General features: G+C 41.3%; 1 protein-coding gene across 1 annotated transcript in view; it reads right to left on the bottom strand.

Annotated features, from left to right (window-relative positions):
* Window positions 1–1245: 1245 nt before the first annotated feature.
* The window catches only part of CUNH3orf70 (chromosome unknown C3orf70 homolog), an 81734-nt gene continuing 63640 nt past the window's right edge, over window positions 1246–19339 (bottom strand). The window contains exon 2 of the mRNA XM_028101117.2: window positions 1246–6141. Coding sequence (XP_027956918.1) covers window positions 5585–6141 — 557 coding nt within the window. The 3' untranslated portion in view covers window positions 1246–5584. The remainder of the gene's footprint in view (window positions 6142–19339) is intronic.

Below are 19339 nucleotides of genomic sequence, written 5' to 3'. Positions count from 1 at the left end.
TTATGTAGAGTTAAGTGAGTAAAATGCACATGCAGTAGATGAGATTAGCTGTCGGCAAAAGTCCTTTTAAGACAAGTCGTCTTTTGTGAAGGCAGAAACGGCTAGCCTAGAATGCTAGTCAAGATGTGATTAAACATGGAAGAAGCCACAGCCTCATCAAAGCACTGAAATGTCTGCAAGATGGTGTGTGTGTGCTGGGGGTGGTCTGTGTGGAGCACAGAAGGCGGGGAGGAAGGGAGTCTGTTGGTGTTGCTGGGACACCGCCTGCAGAGCAGCCCCACCGGGTGAGGCGGGGTGCACCAGCCTGTGGGCAGGGGTGCGCTGGGTTAGAGATGGAACGTCACCCCCTCCGCCCTGCTCCCAGGCTCCCCAGCAGCGTCCGGGCTCAGCCTCCAACTACCCTGAGCTTGGGAAGAGGAGCCACCAGAGGGAGCAACTCAGGCAAAGGGCCGAGAACGGGAGCTCGGGAGCCAAAGGAGCTGGGTTCCCTCTGACTCCGGCTACCTACAAGTGGTGTCACTTGGGGCAAAAGTATTTACTCCTCGAGCACTTTTCCGGATCCGTGAAATGCAGCGCTGAAATCTCCCTTAGAGGACTGCCCTGAACAGCAAGGCTGGGCTGCAATTCCTAATAACCGTAACAATGGCATTATCATTGTTACTCATCAGCAAATTTATTTAGCAGTCCCTAGTGAGGTTATTCAATGAAACCCGACCCCAGAAGCTGCTCTTTTCTAGGTGTGAATTAGCGAATTGAGCCTCTGGGTTTGCCACACCGAGGTCTGGACCCTGGGCCTTGGTGACAAGCGACTGCACCCCCGGGACCTATGGTTAGAAGTGTCTCACAGGGCATGTGTAAACCAAATACAAAACTGTGGCTTGGTGTGAAATAAAGACTGGGGGGCGGGGTAAGTATATTAGTATAAACCTGATGTAGCCAACGAAAAAGTCCTTGTTGCAAAGTGTTCTGGGAGTTGTGAGTAGTTGACTGTGAGTATATTACCATTTTGAGTAGTAATGCTCTGCTGCGCTTCGTAGTTTTTGTACAGTCAAGTGTGATGATGATGTGAACTGCGTTATTTCCTGGCACAAAGTAAGCACTCAATATACATGTTACACATTTCACAAATGCGGGTTTCTGTTTTTGTTTTGTTCACGATGTGTTATTTAAACCAGACAGAACCTCTCCAAAGAAGAAAGGGAGGGGAGAGAATATTCCAAACTCCAAAATATCAGATTTGAGCTGTTACAAAAGAAAAAAATTACATTTATTTTACAAGTAAGTATTTTCCTAAAGTATTATACATAAAGGAAAGTTGAGCTGTCTGTAGGAAAACAATATAATTTTAGGAAATTACAGAGGGGTCAACATTGTGCTTAAAACTTTGACATAGAACAGGTGCAAAAAGTAGCACAGTAAGTGACTACTGCAAGGTATGAACAGCCTTAGAAAGTGTATATGGACACAATGATGCAGAAGCTCAATATTCAAGCCCCTGGTGACCATGTGCTTTCAGACTTGTTCACACTAGTAAAAGAGCACCACTTCAGTCCCAACAGAACTCTAAGCATTCAGAGAAACACGGCCCTTCCGCACGCAGTACAGTCAACTCTCCATTCCCCAGAATAATGAAAGGGAGCAGAGACATAACATTTTTAAAAGGTAAAGAATTTCAAAATTAATTTTGAGAAGTGCCCTTATACTTATGTTTGGAGGTGAGAAATACATACAACCCTAGAATTCACAGCACTGAGACGGTTAGTCCAACTCCCATTTCCTTCCCCTCTCCTCCTCAACGGGAAGAGACACAATCCCACACTGTTCACCGAAAAGCCTAGAATGCAACTGGCCTCCTCAATTCTGGCTCCCACCTCCCGTGGGGAGGGGAGTAGGAGAGAAAACTGTAAAATGTTTCCCCTCACGTGAAAAGCCAAAACATGTCAATACAACTTGGCAAACAAGATGGAAAAATCAAGAGCTGATGTATAAATATTAGTTTAACTTGTGCTTGTTTCCCCTTGCCCAAAAGTATTTAAACCGCCGAACACGTCTGGGTATTTTGACAGCTTTCTAAAATAGGTGGTGTCCTGTTGCCCAGATAGACAAATTTGTATAAAAGGCGTTTGTTATGATTAGTCCCAAAAGAACGGTTTCAAAGAGGCCAGGAAGTGGAGGTTAAGGTTAAAAAATAAAACAACCAGTCCTAAAACAGGATCCAATCCTGGATCAAATCCGAATGGTACCTCAGGACAACCACTTCGCAGCTTTGTTTTGGTTTGGGTGCTTTCATTTGGTTTGGTTTTATATTGTATTACCTTGAAGTACACATTTTCCTTTTCCAGGAAAGCAACTGGTTTTTCTCCAGAGTTTTCTCAAATTCTTACTTCAAATCTTAAAAATTACAAGGTAAAAAAAAAATACCTAGATTTGACAGTAAAGCCTTATTTGTTAATGTGCCAAAGAATTATGACCACAAAAGCATTTTAATTGGCTTGTCATTTCTCAGAAAAGTTATGAACATATTCAAACCATGAAAATCCTAAAATCAATGCTGGTTTGGTAAGAAAGCTACATTCCATACAGCACTGAGTTGGCATTGTCCGCCTACTAGCTTTTACACCAACTTGCCAGAAGTGGGAATGGAGCCAGGTTTCCATCAAGGACCCCAAAAGCAGTTTCTCCATCCACACAGCCCAACCCTTTGCTCCAAGTGAGCAAACTACCAGGTTCACGCTATAAAGTTTTCATACCTGTCAATGGATAAGTATTAACCAAAAGACTACTTAACATGACTGTGTTTGAGGTCTATAATACACATTACAGTCTAAACATTTTCTAAAGTGCCTATAAATATACTTATACAAATGAGCAATATAATATCAGGTTTACAGAGAAATTCTTTTATATAATATATAACAGGTAGGCCTAGAATTTAAGTTGTAAATACACATTTTTATATCCTTATCAGTTGTTTTTGGAATGCAAGCATAAAGAAACAATTCTGGTTCAATTATATATGATTTCAGAGAATTATTAACAGTGCTAGGACAAAGAAATTCTTGCTTGTGCTTGTGTAGAAAAGGCTATTTTGAGATCCAGGAGCATCTGATATTTAGAATCCAATGGAATATCTCCAATTCTATAAAACAGTAGCAAGTGAAGCTTAGTGAGTTTTTAATTATAAAGAGATTGTGCAAATATTTAAAGTGATTATCAACCATTATTAAATCCAAAAATTCTGTTAAAATCATGGGTAATCTGAATGGCAGTTCAGGAGTTTAAAAAACAGGAACCTAGGCAAAAGTCGTAGATACTACCAATAAAGGCCCCAACCCTGACACAACCAGCTTCAGAAACGTGGCCCTGTGACCACGTATTTCCATGGCTTTGGAGACCTGGTGGTTGACTCCAATCAGTTTAATGAATGGGAATGTGGGCCCAGAGTTGAGAACTGATAGGAGGGGTGTAGAGAAAGAAGACCCTCCATGTGCCCACCCAGGGGCTTCAGTGAGCTCACCCAAGGGCAGGTGCACACAGTGGCTGGCTGCACCACTTGGGTCCCAGGACTGGGCCTTTATGCCCTCCTCCAGCTGGTGACCCCATCACAGGAGGCACTGAGAACCATGGGCAGGCTCATCCGAGGTCTGTCCCTAAGCCACCTGGGCCGGGAAGCCGCTCTCTGCGCCCCCCCACCCCTCCACCTGTCCTTTCCTGTACCCTGCTGTTCCTGCAGCTCCTCTCACCCCCTGCCTGGTGTGACTTGTTGAGTCTATACATTTCAGTAAGTGCGAACTGTATGCTGCATTCTCACCCAGCATAGGAAGTTTTAACTAACACTGTTTTCAAAGGAATATGCGTACTCAGCTTTCTAATCCCTAGGGATGTTCTGGGCACCTAAGCCTGACGAAATGTTCTAGCCAATCACGTGAACTATACATACTACTAAGAAAACAGACTCTGCCTCGAGGGATTTGTGAAGGATGCCAAATGGATGCTTCAGGGAAGAACACAACGGGCCTCTTCTTGTTTCTTAAAATACAAACTCATGGGACATAGAAGAGACGTGCCAAAATGTGGACGGAGCACGAGATAATGCCACAAGAGCACACTCATGGTTAGGATACGAGACATATTTCTCTCTCTCCACCTCTGATAGTTCTGGTTTCATTAGGACCATATTTTAAACTTCCTGGATTCTTAACTATGCCTTACAGAAAGCAGATCTGGAGAAATGGCAGATAAGCAACTCACACAAAAACACCTTGTATAAATGGAAATTAGAATTCTGAAGAGAGCTAAATAAGAATTATTCACTATTTTGTGTGTGTGAGAAAAGAGAACATGTACAACAGACTATGACTATTACCATAGTAAAGTGAATGAATATCACACAAAATATTTTCTCCTGACTTAGCAGCAAACTATTTCAACTGCTTTTGCATTTGCATAAAAAATCCATGCATCATACTGAATTCTAATCCATTTCTCACCTAAATCATTCTAATGCTTCATACAACCAAATGAAGCAGAATTAATCAAACCTATTAGATTCATTCCTAATCCCTAAAGGACTGCTCTTTAGCATTTCCATGCTAACTAAAACTATTACTGTTTTTTTTTCTTAAGACGTCAGATGTGGCTGCCTCCTAAATATAATACCTATATAACTTCCTAAAAGTTTTCCCCGGATTTGAAGAACAATTAAGAAAAACAGGGAAACACTGAGGAATCCACCCAAGAGGCCAGCTTGAATGCTGCAACATGTTCCCCAGCTGTAAGCTCTCTCCTTCCCCTGGGTCCCCAGAACATTCTGCATGCATTGGCACAGTCCTCTATTGGACTGCGGGGCCCTTCCCATCAGTAGTCAGGTCTTCTTCAGTCTGCATCCCCCCGATGCACCCTGCAGAGCGTAGGCACTCAGCTAAAGCCCGACTGAACGTGAAACTGAAGGTATCAGCTCCGGCCATAACTAGGGGTTGAGCAAGGGTCTCCAGGTACCTCCAGAAGTAAGCCAAGGCAACACTGGCCTAGGCCCAGCAGGTGGTGAGGAGAAGGGAAAAGGGACAGAATGGCATCTACCAGTACACCCTCTGTTCCCCTCTCATGAGCTGATTCCCATTTGAGCTAGCAGAGTAGGGGTGCCTGTCGGCACATCAGAAGGAATGCCAAGAGGGATGTGTATGTGTGTGCGTGTGTGAGTGCGTGTGTGTGTGTGTGTGTGTGTGAAGAACCAGCTCCTTCACTGCCCTCTTCACTCTGGGTAGCTCCTCAACCTGATCCACGATACTCTGTGGTCATCACTTCATTGCTTTCAAAGTTCCCAGTGAACTTAAGGCTGGGTCACAATTCATGACACCAGATGCTACATAGAAAATAAGTCAAGATACAAAAGAAAACCATTTATAAGAAAAAGAATGTCTTAGTTATAAGACTAATTTAAGAGTGATGCTAATCAGCAGACCACTGAACTGCTATGGTTGTTAGAGAGGGGTAGAAAATACCAACTGCATTGGAAAAAGGATCCATCAGACAAAAGTACAAAGGCTCAGCATGGATCAGAGGCTGTGGCTTCCTGCCTGGACTCTCACACGGTGGTTTCTATTGTCTCAATCACTTCCAGATCAGACTGTGAAGGGGAGAGAAGGGTGCACTCATCCGGCTCCCAGCTGCTCTCAGGACTGTAATCTTCCTCGGAACTCAGTTCTGCTCCTTCTTCCGTGTCCTCATCACACGATTCCACATAGTGAGCCCCAATTGCATTGATCCCGGAGTCCTCAGAACTTGAGGGAGAAGAGCAGTGATCTATTTTTGGTGTATTGCTCTCTCTTGAAATTAAGGCATCATGTGCAGAGACCTCCTCGGGGCTCATTTTGTGGGAATGCGGCGCTGGCTGCTTCTGCACATAACACATCTTCCCATTAATGCATTTAACCTGATAGTTGTCGATAAAGAGGTCTGAGATCATACAGTACCTTGGTGAATCAGGGGGGAGGGGCGGCTGGAAGACAGATGCAAATTTCAAAAAGTGTTCAGTGAGTGACACTGAGATCTGAATGGTGTTTGTGGGTTCCCGAGGCTTCGCAGGAATCTCAGTGCTCGGAAGCTGCTCCACGGGGGTCATGGGCTGATACACATATTTGCCTGTGGGGAACACCAAAAAGGTGGTTGAAATCTAAGAGTATGACACAAACTACATTAACATAGCCATAATGGTTTCTTTCCGAGGACTCAGATGTTTTTAAAAATATTTCAATGTCAAAAGAAACTGGTAATAGAATCACTCAACATTGTTATAATCAATGAAAAATACAGCGTGGTACATAATAACATCACGGTATTTTCATCTAAGAAACAACACTCAACAAATTTTAATTTATATTTATGTCTTTTCTAATACTTCTGAAGTGGGTATATACTAAAATCCTTACGTTACAGACAATTTTAAATGTTTTACCCCTCACACTATAATACCGAATGCCCACGATATAGTACGGTAAAAACACGCTGTAAAATAGTAGACTATAAAATTCTAATTCCATTCTATCTTTAATAATTATATATTAATATATGTGTAATATATACATTTAAAAACTGGAAGACTATATACCAATTCATTATCAGGATTACAGAAGACTTCCACATTTTAGGTTTCCACGTTTTCATCAGAATACATATATACACACAGATTTAATAGGTAATGCCCTGTAGGGTTGTCCTAGCCACCAGCAAGGGCTGGGGTAAGGTAATAGGGTGTGAAATGATCTTTTTCAAGACCCAAGCTCATTCATGGCCCAATTAGTTGAAGTTCTCCCTGCCACCAATTCCACTGGCACTAAGCAACCCAAGCTAAGCAGAAGCATGGGTACAGGTGGTGTAGGGGGTGACCTACTGGGTGTTTCCAGGAAACCAAGCTTATCTACAAACTTTCTGCTCTGAGCAGTGTTTCACATAGCTCACCGTGGAAGTGAAACCTAAACAGATCTGTCCCTAATGTGTCTCTTTCTTTGTTCTCTTTCATTTCACTCAACATTTTGCAAAGCCTCTCATGTACCAAGTGCTAAGGAAATAGAGATAGTCTGTACATCTAAAATGATTTCAAAATAGAAATCTGAAAGTTAAAAAAAAAACCCTGAAAAACTGAGACAGTCACAATTGTAGACACCATCTTGGGTTTTTCCTAATATAGTTGATAATCAGTCCATACTGTATCTTCTGCATATTTATGACAGCACGTTTTAACCTTAGCACTACTGCCATTTTAGATCAGATAATTCTTTGTTGTTCGGGGGTGTCTTGTGCACCGTAGGATGTTTAGCAGTGGCCCCTGACCTCTACCCATTAGAAGCCAGGAGCACCTCCACCTCAGGCATGACACTCAACACCGTCACCAGACATTATCATAGAGTCCTAGGGGTCAGAACCGCCCCGGCTCAGGACTACCGATTCCTGATATCCTCATGAGCATCTCTTTGCAAGCAATTTGCTCACTGGGCATAGCACCTGCTCCTGTTTATTTCTTGGTCAGACTGGCAATTCTAGGACAGAAATCACATTTGTAAGGAAAACTACCTTAGACTTTTTAACAACTTATTTAGGCCACGGGAGAACAGCAATTTCAGATCAGAAATGTGAGTAGCAAACTAGGCCACAAATAGTGCAACATCAGTAATCTATTAGGCTCAATTAGCCTGCCTATATTTTTTATTTCTGTTTCCTGACGACTGTACAAAAATGTACGCTTAGTTGTTATCATTTCATTGTAACTAAATTATGTGAAAAATATATTCGTCTTCATTCTGGAGTAACACATGGAAAGGTACATTTAAAACTGTTAAGCCTTTGGGTTCTTAGGTCTGCTTTGAAGCCTGGACACACACACACACATATATATATCATGCAAACCCTATATAGTCTGATAAAAATACAAGTTGAGAAGAACCCATCACACCTGCCTGGGGAACTATATTTCAAATATGCCAGTTATCTTTATTTCTTTGTTATCTATAAAGCCAGTACAGTATTACTACTTGTCAAGAAAAGTTCAAATCAATAAGACTAATTGATAGTTTGGTACAGTAGGACCTCCACATCCAAGCATCACGGGCATTATCAGCTGAAGGGGCAAAGAAGGCAGAACTTCAAGCCTCCCCTCCAATCTTCCAGCCCCAAGACCAGAGAAAGATGTGTCTGGCAAGGACAGAGAAGGGACTACTCGCAGAACTTGGGGGACTGCTCCCCTTATGTTCACAGAGTGAGTGAATAAAACATCTGGAATGGAGTTTGGTCTTTTCTGTTCTTGGCTGGGGGACTGGTGGTTACTGAGTTCAGGAGGCTGTGGATGAAAGGCACTCAAGAAATGCCTGTTGTAGGATGCTGATTAAGTTCATCCTGGCCCAAGTGACCTCTGGTTTAGTTATCCACTTGTCACACTGTAGAAGTTCCTAGAAATTCTTCCTCAGGCTCACAGGGTTCAGGACTTTATTTAGTCCAAAGAAGGGACTCCATGAAGCCTGACTTTGGGACTGCTGTAACCACCCTGTCCTTCCCCCTGTTCCCCACCACTGCCCCCATCCCGGCCCTACCCTCCTCTTTCTTTTCCTCCTTTGTGCTTCTTCAAAAATTTGTTGCTCTTTCTCTTCATCTCAGCTCTTCTACCTCTTTCTTTCTCTAGTCCTGTCTTCTCCAAAGCTCTGTTTTTCTTCCTTGAAGTGTAGTAAAAGAAAGAGAAATGTAGCTGGAGACAAAGATGTGCAGAATACTGCACTCCAGATTCCATCTGCTTCTACAAGTTACACCTATTAAGTGTGCTTACTCCGAGCTAGGGTGACAGCCCATTATCTGGTGATATGGGCATACAGATGCAAAGAGGAAGGCACAGAAGAAAAAAGTAGTAAAGACGGCCAGATGAGAAACGAAGTTTAGTAAACATCTTTCAAACATCAATTAATTTTAACACTATATTGTTTGATTTTCTTACAGCACATACTTAGCAGGAGAAAACAAGCTTGTATCAAAGATTTAGTTTTGTAAAGAGTACAGAAGGGTTTGTACTTCGTTCCACTCCCCAATAACTTCTGCCCTCTGGTATACTGTACTGTGAGTCTATATTTGTAATGATAGCTCTGCAGCACCACAAGATCCTGAATTACCAGAAATTCAATTATGTCTGCTACACTGTACTTTTTATTAAACAAACTAACACACTGCAATAGGAAGGACTAAAACAAAAGGGGGTTCCTGGCCACTCAGTCCGGAAATTCAATAACCACTATACTCTGTTCTCTGAACAGTCTTTTTATTAAGCGTTTACTATGTTATTTAAAGAAATAAATAGATGAGAACTTTTAAAACTTAAATCTCTAAAAGGAAAAGATATTCAGAGAGAGACAGGGCTTGCAGAATAGAAAGTAGAGAGAGTAAAAGAAAAATCTAGATATAATCCAGCAATTCCACTTCTGGGTATATACCCAAAAGAAATGAAAGCAAGGTCTTAAAGAGAGTCGTTGCAAAACCATGTTCATAGCAGCGTTATTCACATTAGCCAAAAGGTGAAAGCAACCCAACCATCTGTCGACAGATCAATGGAAAAACAAGATGTGGAATATACAATATTATCCAGCCTTAAAGAGTAAGGAAATCCATGCTACAACATGGATGAACCTTGAAGACATTATGCTAAATGAAGTAAGCCAGTCACAAAAAGACAAATACTGTATGATATCACTTATATGAGCCACTTAGATTAATCAAATTCATATAGGAAGAAAACAGAATAGTGATTGCCTGGGGCCAGTAGATAAGAGAGAACAGGGAGCTATTTAATGGGTATAGAGTTTCAGTTTTGCAGGATAAAGAGAGTTCTGGAGATGGACAGTGGTGATGGTTGTACAACAATATGAATGTAATTGATACCACTGAACCATACACTTTAAAATCATTATGATGGTCAATTTTATGTGTATTTTACTACAATTTTTAATACTAAAAAATCTGTGTAATTCACTATATTAACAAACTGGAAGGGAAACTCCATATGATTCAGAATATATAAAGAATCTTACAACTCAATAACAGAAAATAAGCAGCCCAATTTTTAAAAAGAGCAAGGCCGGGGTGTCTGGGTGGCTCAGTCAGTTCGGCTTCCAACTCTTGATTTCTGTTCAGGTCATGATCTTGGGGTCATGAGGTCATGATCTTGGGGTGGTGAGATCAAGCCCCACATTGGGCTCCCCAATCAGCAGGGAGTCTGCTTGGGATTCTCTCTCTCCGCTTCCCCTCCCCCTGCTCATATGCTCTTGCACACTCTCTCTCTCTCTGGGGTAAATAAATCTTTTTTTAAAAAAAAGGAGTGAGGCTACACAAGGGCAATGCCAGGAATCCTTGTAGCGATGGAAATGTCTGTAATATGACTACATCACTATCAATACCTTGGTTATGATAATGAACTACAATTTTGCAACTGTACTTGTTACTAGAGGAAAGAAGGTAAAGAATACATGGAATCTCTGTATTACTCATAAAACTACATGTGAATCTATCATTTTTTTCAAAATAAAAAATATAATTTAAAACAATGGGGAAAAAAATCCCCATAGAAGTGATGCTGCACTTTTCAATGCATTTTATCAGGAGGTAACATGCTGCTGTTACAGAAGATGGTAACTTTGCACATTTGTTTAATGTGATGTCTAGGTTTCTCAATAAAGTTAGTGTTTTTCCTTTATATCTTAAATACCTTGTGAAGAGATAACTTTGAGACTATGCAAATATCCCATTTGTCACCATACTTTGACCTACTAACTTTAGCATGTACAGGGGGGTCTGGTCTGCAATAATCACTACTGTGGTGTTTGCCCAACAGTTATTTCCTATTTCTATCATTACTTCTATATTTATTAATTAGAATTCTATGTAAGCAAGAGTTATTCCTTCTCCTTCAGTTATTTTTTCAATTATTTAAATTAAGCATGATTCACAGTTTATTTTGTTCTATGGATTGTAATCCATTACTATCATTATTTACTTTGCTGTTCAAATGTCCCATATTTAACTCTGGGAGCTCCTTCAAGTTAGTACCTGTGTCCTCTCAACATGCCCCCACCCTTTTTTGGAGCCTTCCTTGCTTTCTGGTACTGTAAGAGGTTACTGGCTTATCTTATACTTCCCTGCCCCAGTCCAGGAATCAGCCATTTCTCCAAGGAGCCCTAGAGTTCCTTTTCTTAAGAATTTAAACACATTCTTTCTTTTCTTTTTTTAAGATTTTATTTATATGACAGAGAGCCAGAGAGCACAAGCAGGGGGAGCAGCAGAGGGAGAGGGAGAAGCAGACTCCCTGCTGAGCAGGGAGGCCAACGGGGGCTGATCCCAGGACCCTGAAATCATGACCTGAGCTGAAGGCAGACACTTAACTGACCGAGCCACCCAGGTGCCCCCTAAACATATTCTTAAGCTTGTTGTCAAAATAGTCCTGGGAGGCAGCCTTAGCTTGCTAATGACTCATTCACTCACTAAATTCATCCATAGGAAAGTGAATATTAAACTACAGTACTTAATTCCCATTAAAAAATTATATAAAAAATAAAAATAAATGTCACAAACCCATCAATTTATCTGGAATCTTTTTCAAGGGCGCTGAAACCATTTTCTCAATAATGAAACTGACTACACAACACTAAGATCACAAAAACCAATTATGATCCATAAGTGAAAAATTTCAGGGGCGCCTGGGGTGGCTCAGTTGGTTAAACATCTGCCTGTGGCTCAGGTCATGATCTTGGGGTCCTGGGATCAAGCCCCAGCTCCTTGCTCAGTGGGGAGCCTGCTTCTTTCTCCCTCTTCCTCTGCTGCTCCCCCTGCTTGTACTCTCTCTCTGTGTTAAAGAAATAAAATCTCAGGGGGAGGATCAAGATGGCAGAGGAGTAGGAGACCTAAATTTTGTATGGTCCCAGGAATTCAGCTGGATAGGGATGAAACCATTCTGAACACCTACAAACTCAACAGGAGATCGAAGAAAAGAATAGCAGCAACTCTCTGAAAGGAAAAGCGACCATTTCTGGAAGGTAGGATGTTCCATTTGGAGAAGTGAATCTGAGGTGATGTTTGTGAAGACAGACCATGGGGGGCGGGGAGGGAGCCTCCATCACCTGGTTACCAGCAAGTGATAGAGCAGCGGAGCACAAAATTGGAAATTTTAGAAGCCGGCTCTGCTGAGGGACATCGCTCCAGTGGCTAAGCGGGGGGGGGGGGGGGGGGGGGGACCCCTCGCGAGACAGTGTGGTCTCAGGACCCTCGGGGTCACAGAAAGACCGGGGGTGCCTGAGTGCGGCAGAGCTCCCAGGTATCAGAGCAGGGAAGCCGGCTGCAGCAAAGGAGTGGGCTCTCAGCTCGGGGTTGCCATAAACCATGATCTGTGGCACAGTCGGGCCACTGCTCCTCCAGCAGGAACCCAACAAGCAGCAGATCCAGGGAGACTCCCGTTCCTCCCCCAGGAGGAGCGGCAGGGGAGCGCACCACAGAGATCTGCTGGGTTTGGAGACTCCACATGGGGTCGTGTGCCAGAGATAGAAATGCTCGGTCACAGGCCGGGTGAGCACGGAGTGCGGCCGGAGACCGGGGAGACGGGAGTGACTGACTGCTTTTCTCTGGGGGCTCACTGAGGAGTGGAGCCTCAAGTTCTCGGCTCCTCCGGGGCGGAGATTGGGAGGCCGCCATTTTCACTCTCCTCCTCCAAAGCTGTACAGAAATCTTGCAGGGACCAAAAGCTCCCGAGAGCAAACCCAAGCAGATTACTTAGCCCAACCCCGCAAGGGCAGGGCAATCTGCCTCAGGCAAAGACATGAGAACCACGGCAACATGTCCCTCCCCCAGAAGATCAGCAAGAACAGCCAGCCAAGACCAAGTTTACCGATCAATGAGAACAGCAGAACTCCAGCGCTAGGGGAATACAGCACCTAGAATTCATGGCTTTCTGCACCCCCATTCTTTAGTCTTTTCCCAAAGTTAATTTTTAAAATTTTCCTTTTTTTAAAAAAATTTTCCCCCTTTTTCAACCAACATCTTATCAATCCCTTTCTTAAAAATCTTTTTTATTTTTCATTTTTAGAGTCATATTCTATCCCTTCATTGTAGTTAACCTTATTTTGGGTATATATGTAAGTTGTTCTCTCTTTAAAATTTTGGGATACAGTTTCTTCTAAAAGACCAAAATACACCCTAAATCTCTAGTGTATGGCTTTGTTCTAGTCTCCTGCCTGATCACACTCTCTCCCTTTTTTTTTAATTTCACTTCTTTCTTTTTTCAACCAATACAATTTTCATCTTTACAGTCATATTCCATCCCCTCATCATATTTACCCTTATTTTTGTACATATATGTTTTTCTTTCTTTAAAATTTTGGGAGGCAGTTTCTTCTAACAGACCAAAATATGCCCAAAATCTAGTGTGTGGCAGTGATTGGTTCACCAGCCTGATCATATCTTTTTTTTTTTTTCTTTTTTCTTTCTTTCCCTTTCTTTTCCCCTGGTTTCAGGTCTCTTCTGATTTGTTTAGTGTATATTTTTCTGGGGTCGTTGTTACCCTGTTAGCATTTGGTTCCCTCATTCATCTATTCTCCTCTGGACAAAATGACAAGACAGAAAAACTCACCTCAAAAAAAAAAAGAACAAGAGGCAGTACCGACTGCCAGGGACCTAATCAATACAGACATTAGTAAGATGTCAGAACTAGAGTTCAGAATGACGATGATAAAGATACTAGCTGGGCTTGAAAAAAAGCATGGAAGATACTAGAGAAACCCTTTCTGGAGAAATAAAAGAACCAAAATCTAACCAAGTCGAAATCAAAAAGGCTATTACTGAGGTGCAATAAAAAATGGAGGTTCTAACTACTAGGATAAATGAGGCAAAAGAGAGAATTAGTGATATAGAAGACCAAATGATGGAGAATAAAGAAGCTGAGAAAAAGAGAGAGAAACAACTACAGGATGACGAGGGCAGAATTCGAGAGATAAGCGATACCATAAGACGAAACAATATTAGAATAATTGGGATCCCAGAAGAAGAACAAAGAGAGAGAGGGACAGAAGGTATATTGGAGCAAATAATAGCAGAGAACTTCCCTAATTTGGGGAAGGAAACATGCATCAAAATTCAGGAAGCACAGAGAACCCCCATCAAAATCAATAAAAATAGGTCAACACCCCGACATCTAATAGTAAAAGTTACAAGTCTCAGAGACAAAGAGAAAATCCTGAAAGCAGCTCGGGACAAGAGGTCTGTAACCTGCAATGGTAGAAACATTAGATTGGCAACAGACCTATCCACAGAGACCTGGCAGGCCAGAAAGGGCTGGCATGATATCTTCAGAGCACTTAACGAGAAAATTATGCAGCCAAGAATACTATATCCAGCTAGGCTGTCATTGAAAATTGAAGGTGAGAAAAAAAGCTTCCAGGACAAATAAAAACTAAAAGAATTTGCAAACATGAAACCAGCCCTACAAGAAATATTGAAAGGGGTCCTCTAAGCAAAGAGAGAGCCTAAAAGTAACACAGACCAGAAAGGAACAGGGGGAATATACAGTAACAGTCACCTTACAGGCAATACAATGGCACTAAATTCATATCTTTCAATAGTTACCCTGAATGTAAATGGGCTAAGTGCCCCAATCAAAAGACACAGGTATCAAATTGGATAAAAAAGCAAGACCCATCGATATGCTGTCAGCAAGAGACTCATTTTAGACCTAAAGACACCTCCAGATTGAAAGTGAGGGGGTGGAAAACCATTTACCATGCTAATGGACACCCAAAGAAAGCTGGGGTAGCAATCCTTGTATCAGACAAATTAGATTTTAAAACAAAGACTATAGTAAGAGATGAGGAAGGATACTATATCATACTTAAAGGGTCCATCCAGCAAGAAGATCTAACAATTGTAAATATCTATGCCCCTAACATGGGAGCAGCCAATTATATAAGCCAATTAATAACAAAAGCAAAGAAACACATTGACAACAATACAATAATAGTAGGGAATTTTAACACCCCCCTCACTGAAATGGACAGATCATCTAAGCAAAAGGTCAACAAGGAAATAAAGACTTTAAATGACACATTGGACCAAATGGACTTCACAATATATTCAGAACATTCCATCCCAAAGCAACAGAATACATATTCTTCTCTAGTGCCCATGGAACATTCTCCAGAATAGATCACATCCTAGGTCACAAATCAGGTCTCAACTGGTACCAAAAGGTTGGGATCATTCCCTGCATATTTTCAGACCACAATGCTTTGAAACTAGAACTCAATCACAAGAGGAAAGTCGGAAAGAACTCAAATACATGGAGGTTAAAGAGCATCCTACTAAAGAATGAATGGGTCAACCAGGAAATTAAAGACGGATTTAAAAAATTCATGGAAACAAATGAAAAAGAAAACACAACTGTTCCCCAAATCTTTGGGATGCAGCAAAGGCAGTCCTAAGAGGAAAGTATATAGCAATACAAGCCTTTGTCAAGAAACAAGAAGGGTCTCAAATACACAACCTAACCCTACACCTAAAGGAGCTGGAGAAAGAACAGCAAATAAAGCCTAAACCAAGCAGGAGAAGAGAAACAGTAAAGATCAGAGCAGAAATCGATGAAATAGAAACCAAAAGAACAGTAGAACAGATCAACAAAACTAGGAGCTGGTTTTTTGAAAGAACTGATAAGATTGATAAAACCCCTGGCCAGATTTACCAAAAAGATAAAAGACCCAAATAAATACATTCATGAATGAAAGAGGAGAGATCACAACCAACACCAAAGAAATACAAACAATTATAAGAACACATTATGAGCAACTATATGCCAGCAAATTAGATAATCTGGAAGAAATGGATGCATTCCCAGAGATGTATAAACTACCAAAACTGAACCAGGAAGAAATAGAAAACCTGAACAGACCTATAACCACTAAGGAAATTGAAGCAGTGATCAAAAATCTCTGAACAAACAAGAGCCCAGGGCCAGATGGCGTCCCAGGGGAATTCTACCAAACACTTAAAGAAGAATTAATACCTATTCTTCTGAAACTGTTCCAAAAAATAGAAATGGAGGGGCGCCTGGGTGGCTCAGTTGGTTAAGCAACTGCCTTTGGCTCAGGTCATGATCTCAGGGTCCTGGGATTGAGCCCTGCATCAGGCTCCCTGCTCTGCAGGAAGCCTGCTTCTCCCTTTCCCACTCCCCCTGCTTGTGTTCCCTCTCTCACTGTCTCTCTCTGTCAAATAAATAAAATCTTTAAAAAAAAAATAGAAATAGAAGGAAAACTTCCAAACTCATTTTATAAGGCCAGCATTACCTTGATCCCAAAACCAGACAAAGACCCCATCAAAAAGGAGAATTACAGACCAATATCCCTGATGAACATGGATGCAAAAATTCTCACCAAAATACTAGCCAATAGGATCCAACAGTACATTAAAAGGATTATTCACCACGCCCAAGTGGGATTTATTCCTGGGCTGCAAGGTTGGTTCAACATCCACATATCAATGTGATACAATACATTAATAAAAGAAAGAACAAGAACCATATGATCCTCTCAATAGTTGCAGAAAAAGCATTTGACAGAGTACAGCATCCTTTCTTGATTAAAACTCTTCAGAGTATAGGGATACAGGGTACACACCTCAATATCATAAAAGCCATCTATGAAAAACCCACAGCGAATATCATTCTCAATGGGGAAAAACTGACAGCTTTCCCCCTAAGGTCAGGAATGCGGCAGGGATGTCCACTCTCACCCCTGCTATTCAACATAGTATTAGAAGTCCTAGCCACAGCAATCAGACAACAAAAAGAAATCAAAGGCATCTGAATTGGCAAAGAAGTCGTCAAGCTCTCACTCTTTGCAGATGATATGATACTTTATGTGGAAAACCCAAAAGACTCCACCCCAAAACTGCTAGAACTCATACAGGAATTCAGTAAAGTGGCAGGATATAAAATCAATGCGCAGAAATCAGTGGCATTTATATACACCAACAAGACAGAAGAAAGAGAAATTAAGGAGTTGATCCCATTTACAATTGCACCCAAAACCATAAGCTACCTAGGAATAAATCTAACCAAAGAGGCAAAGGATCTGTACTAAGAAAACTATAAAATACTCATGAAAGAAATTGAGGAAGACACAAAGAAATGGGAAAACGTTCCATGCTCATGGATTGGAGAACAAATATTGTGAAGATGTCAATGCTACCTAGAGCAATCTACACATTTAAAGCAATTCTTATTAAAATACCATCCACTTTTCTCAAAGAAATGGAACAAAAATCCTAAAATTTGTATGGAACCAGAAAAGACCCCAAATAGCCAGAGGAATGTTGAAAAAGCAAAGCAAAGCTGGTGAAATCACAATTCCAGACTTCAAGCTCTATTACAAAGCTGTAATCATCAAGACAGTATGGTACTGGCACAAAAACAGACACATAGATCAATGGAACAGAATAGAGAGCCCAGAAATGGACCCTCAACCCTATGGTCAACTAATCTTTGACAAAGCAGGAAAGAATGTCCAATGGAAAAAAGTCTCTTCAACAAATGGTGTTGGGAAAATTGGACAGCCACATGCAGAAGAATGAAACTGGACCATTTCCTTATACCACACACAAAAATAGACTCCAAATGGTTGAAAGACCTAAATGTGAGACAGGAGTCCATCAAAATCCTAGAGGAGAACACAGGCAGCAACCTCTTCGACCTCAGCCGCAGCAACTTCTTCCTAGAAACATCGCCAAAGGCAAGGGAAGCAAGGGCAAAAATGAACTATTGGGACTTCATCAAGATAAAAAGCTTTGGCACAGCAAAGGCAACAGTCAACAAAACCAAAAGAAAACCTACAGAATGGGAGAAGGTATTTGCAAAGGACATATCAGATAAAGGGCTAGTATCCAAAATCTATAAAGAACTTATCAAACTCAACACCCAAAGAACAAATAATCCAATCAAGAAACGGGCAGAAGACATGAACAGACATTTTTCCAAAGAAGACATCCAAATGGCCAACAGACACGTGAAAAAGTGCCCAACATCGCTCGGCATCAGGGAAATCCAAATCAAAACCTCAATGAGATACCACCTCACACCAGTCAGAATGGCTAAAATTAACAAGTCAGGGAATGACAGATGTTGGCGGGGATGCGGAGAAAGGGGAACCCTCCCACACTGTTGTTGGGAATGTAAGCTGGTGCGCCACTCTGGAAAACAGTATGGAGGTTCCTCAAAAAGTTGAAAATAGAGCTACCGTATGACCCAGCAATTGCACTACTGGGTATTTACCCCAAAGATAGAAACGTAGTGATCTGAAGTGGTACGTGCACACCAATGTATAGCAGCAATTTCCACAATAGCCAAACTACAGAAAGAGACAAGATGTCCACCAACAGATGAATGGATAAAGAAGATGTGGTATATATATACAATGGAATATCATGCAGCCATCAAAAAACCTGAAATCTTGCCATTTGCAATGATGTGGATAGAACTAGAGGGTATTATGCTAAGTGAAATAAGTCAATCAAAGAAAGACATGTATCATATGATCTCACTGATATGAGGAATTCTTAATCTCAGTAAACAAACTGAGGGTTGCTGGAGTGGTGGGGGGTGGGAGGGATGGGGTGGCTGGGTGACAGTCATTGGGGAGGGTATGTGCTATGGTGAGCGCTGTGAATTGTGTAAGACTGTTGAATCACAGAACTGTACCTCTGAAACAAATAATGCATTATATGTTAAAAAAAAAAGATAGTAGGAAGGGAAAAATGAAGGGGGGGAATCGGAGGGGGAGACGAACCATGAGAGACTATGGACTCTGAGAAACAAACAGGGTTCTAGAGGGGACGGGGTTGGGGGGATGGGTTAGCCGGGTGATGGGTATTAAAGAGGGCACGTTCTGCTTGCAGCACTGGGGGTTATATGCAAACAATGAATCATGGAACACTATATCAAAAACTAATGATATATTGTATGGTGACTAACATAACATAGTAAAATAAAATTTAAAGAAATAAAATCTTTAAAAAAAAGAAAGAAATTTCATATATCTTGTTTCTTTTTAGGGAACCTGGTTCAACACCTTCAGCTGTTTCTCAACTAAAGGCTGATCAAAACCACTAGATAAGTAACTTCCACTATTCTTTTGGAGTCTGAGTTCTTAGCTATCCTGATTGTTCTTCCCCTTAGGTGTTTAGCAATAATGTGTAGTACATACTTTTTAACAATGCCTCGATAAGACACTAAAAAAGACTTATGTTCTCATCCTGGTTCTTTGGTTAAAAAAAAAACAAAAAA

Source organism: Eumetopias jubatus, unplaced genomic scaffold, assembly GCF_037043125.1.
Source record: "Eumetopias jubatus isolate StellerSeaLion01/CBP00866 unplaced genomic scaffold, mEumJub1_p1.0 scaffold_1, whole genome shotgun sequence".
Lineage (NCBI taxonomy): Eukaryota > Metazoa > Chordata > Mammalia > Carnivora > Otariidae > Eumetopias > Eumetopias jubatus.
This window is presented reverse-complemented; position numbering and strand designations above follow the sequence as displayed.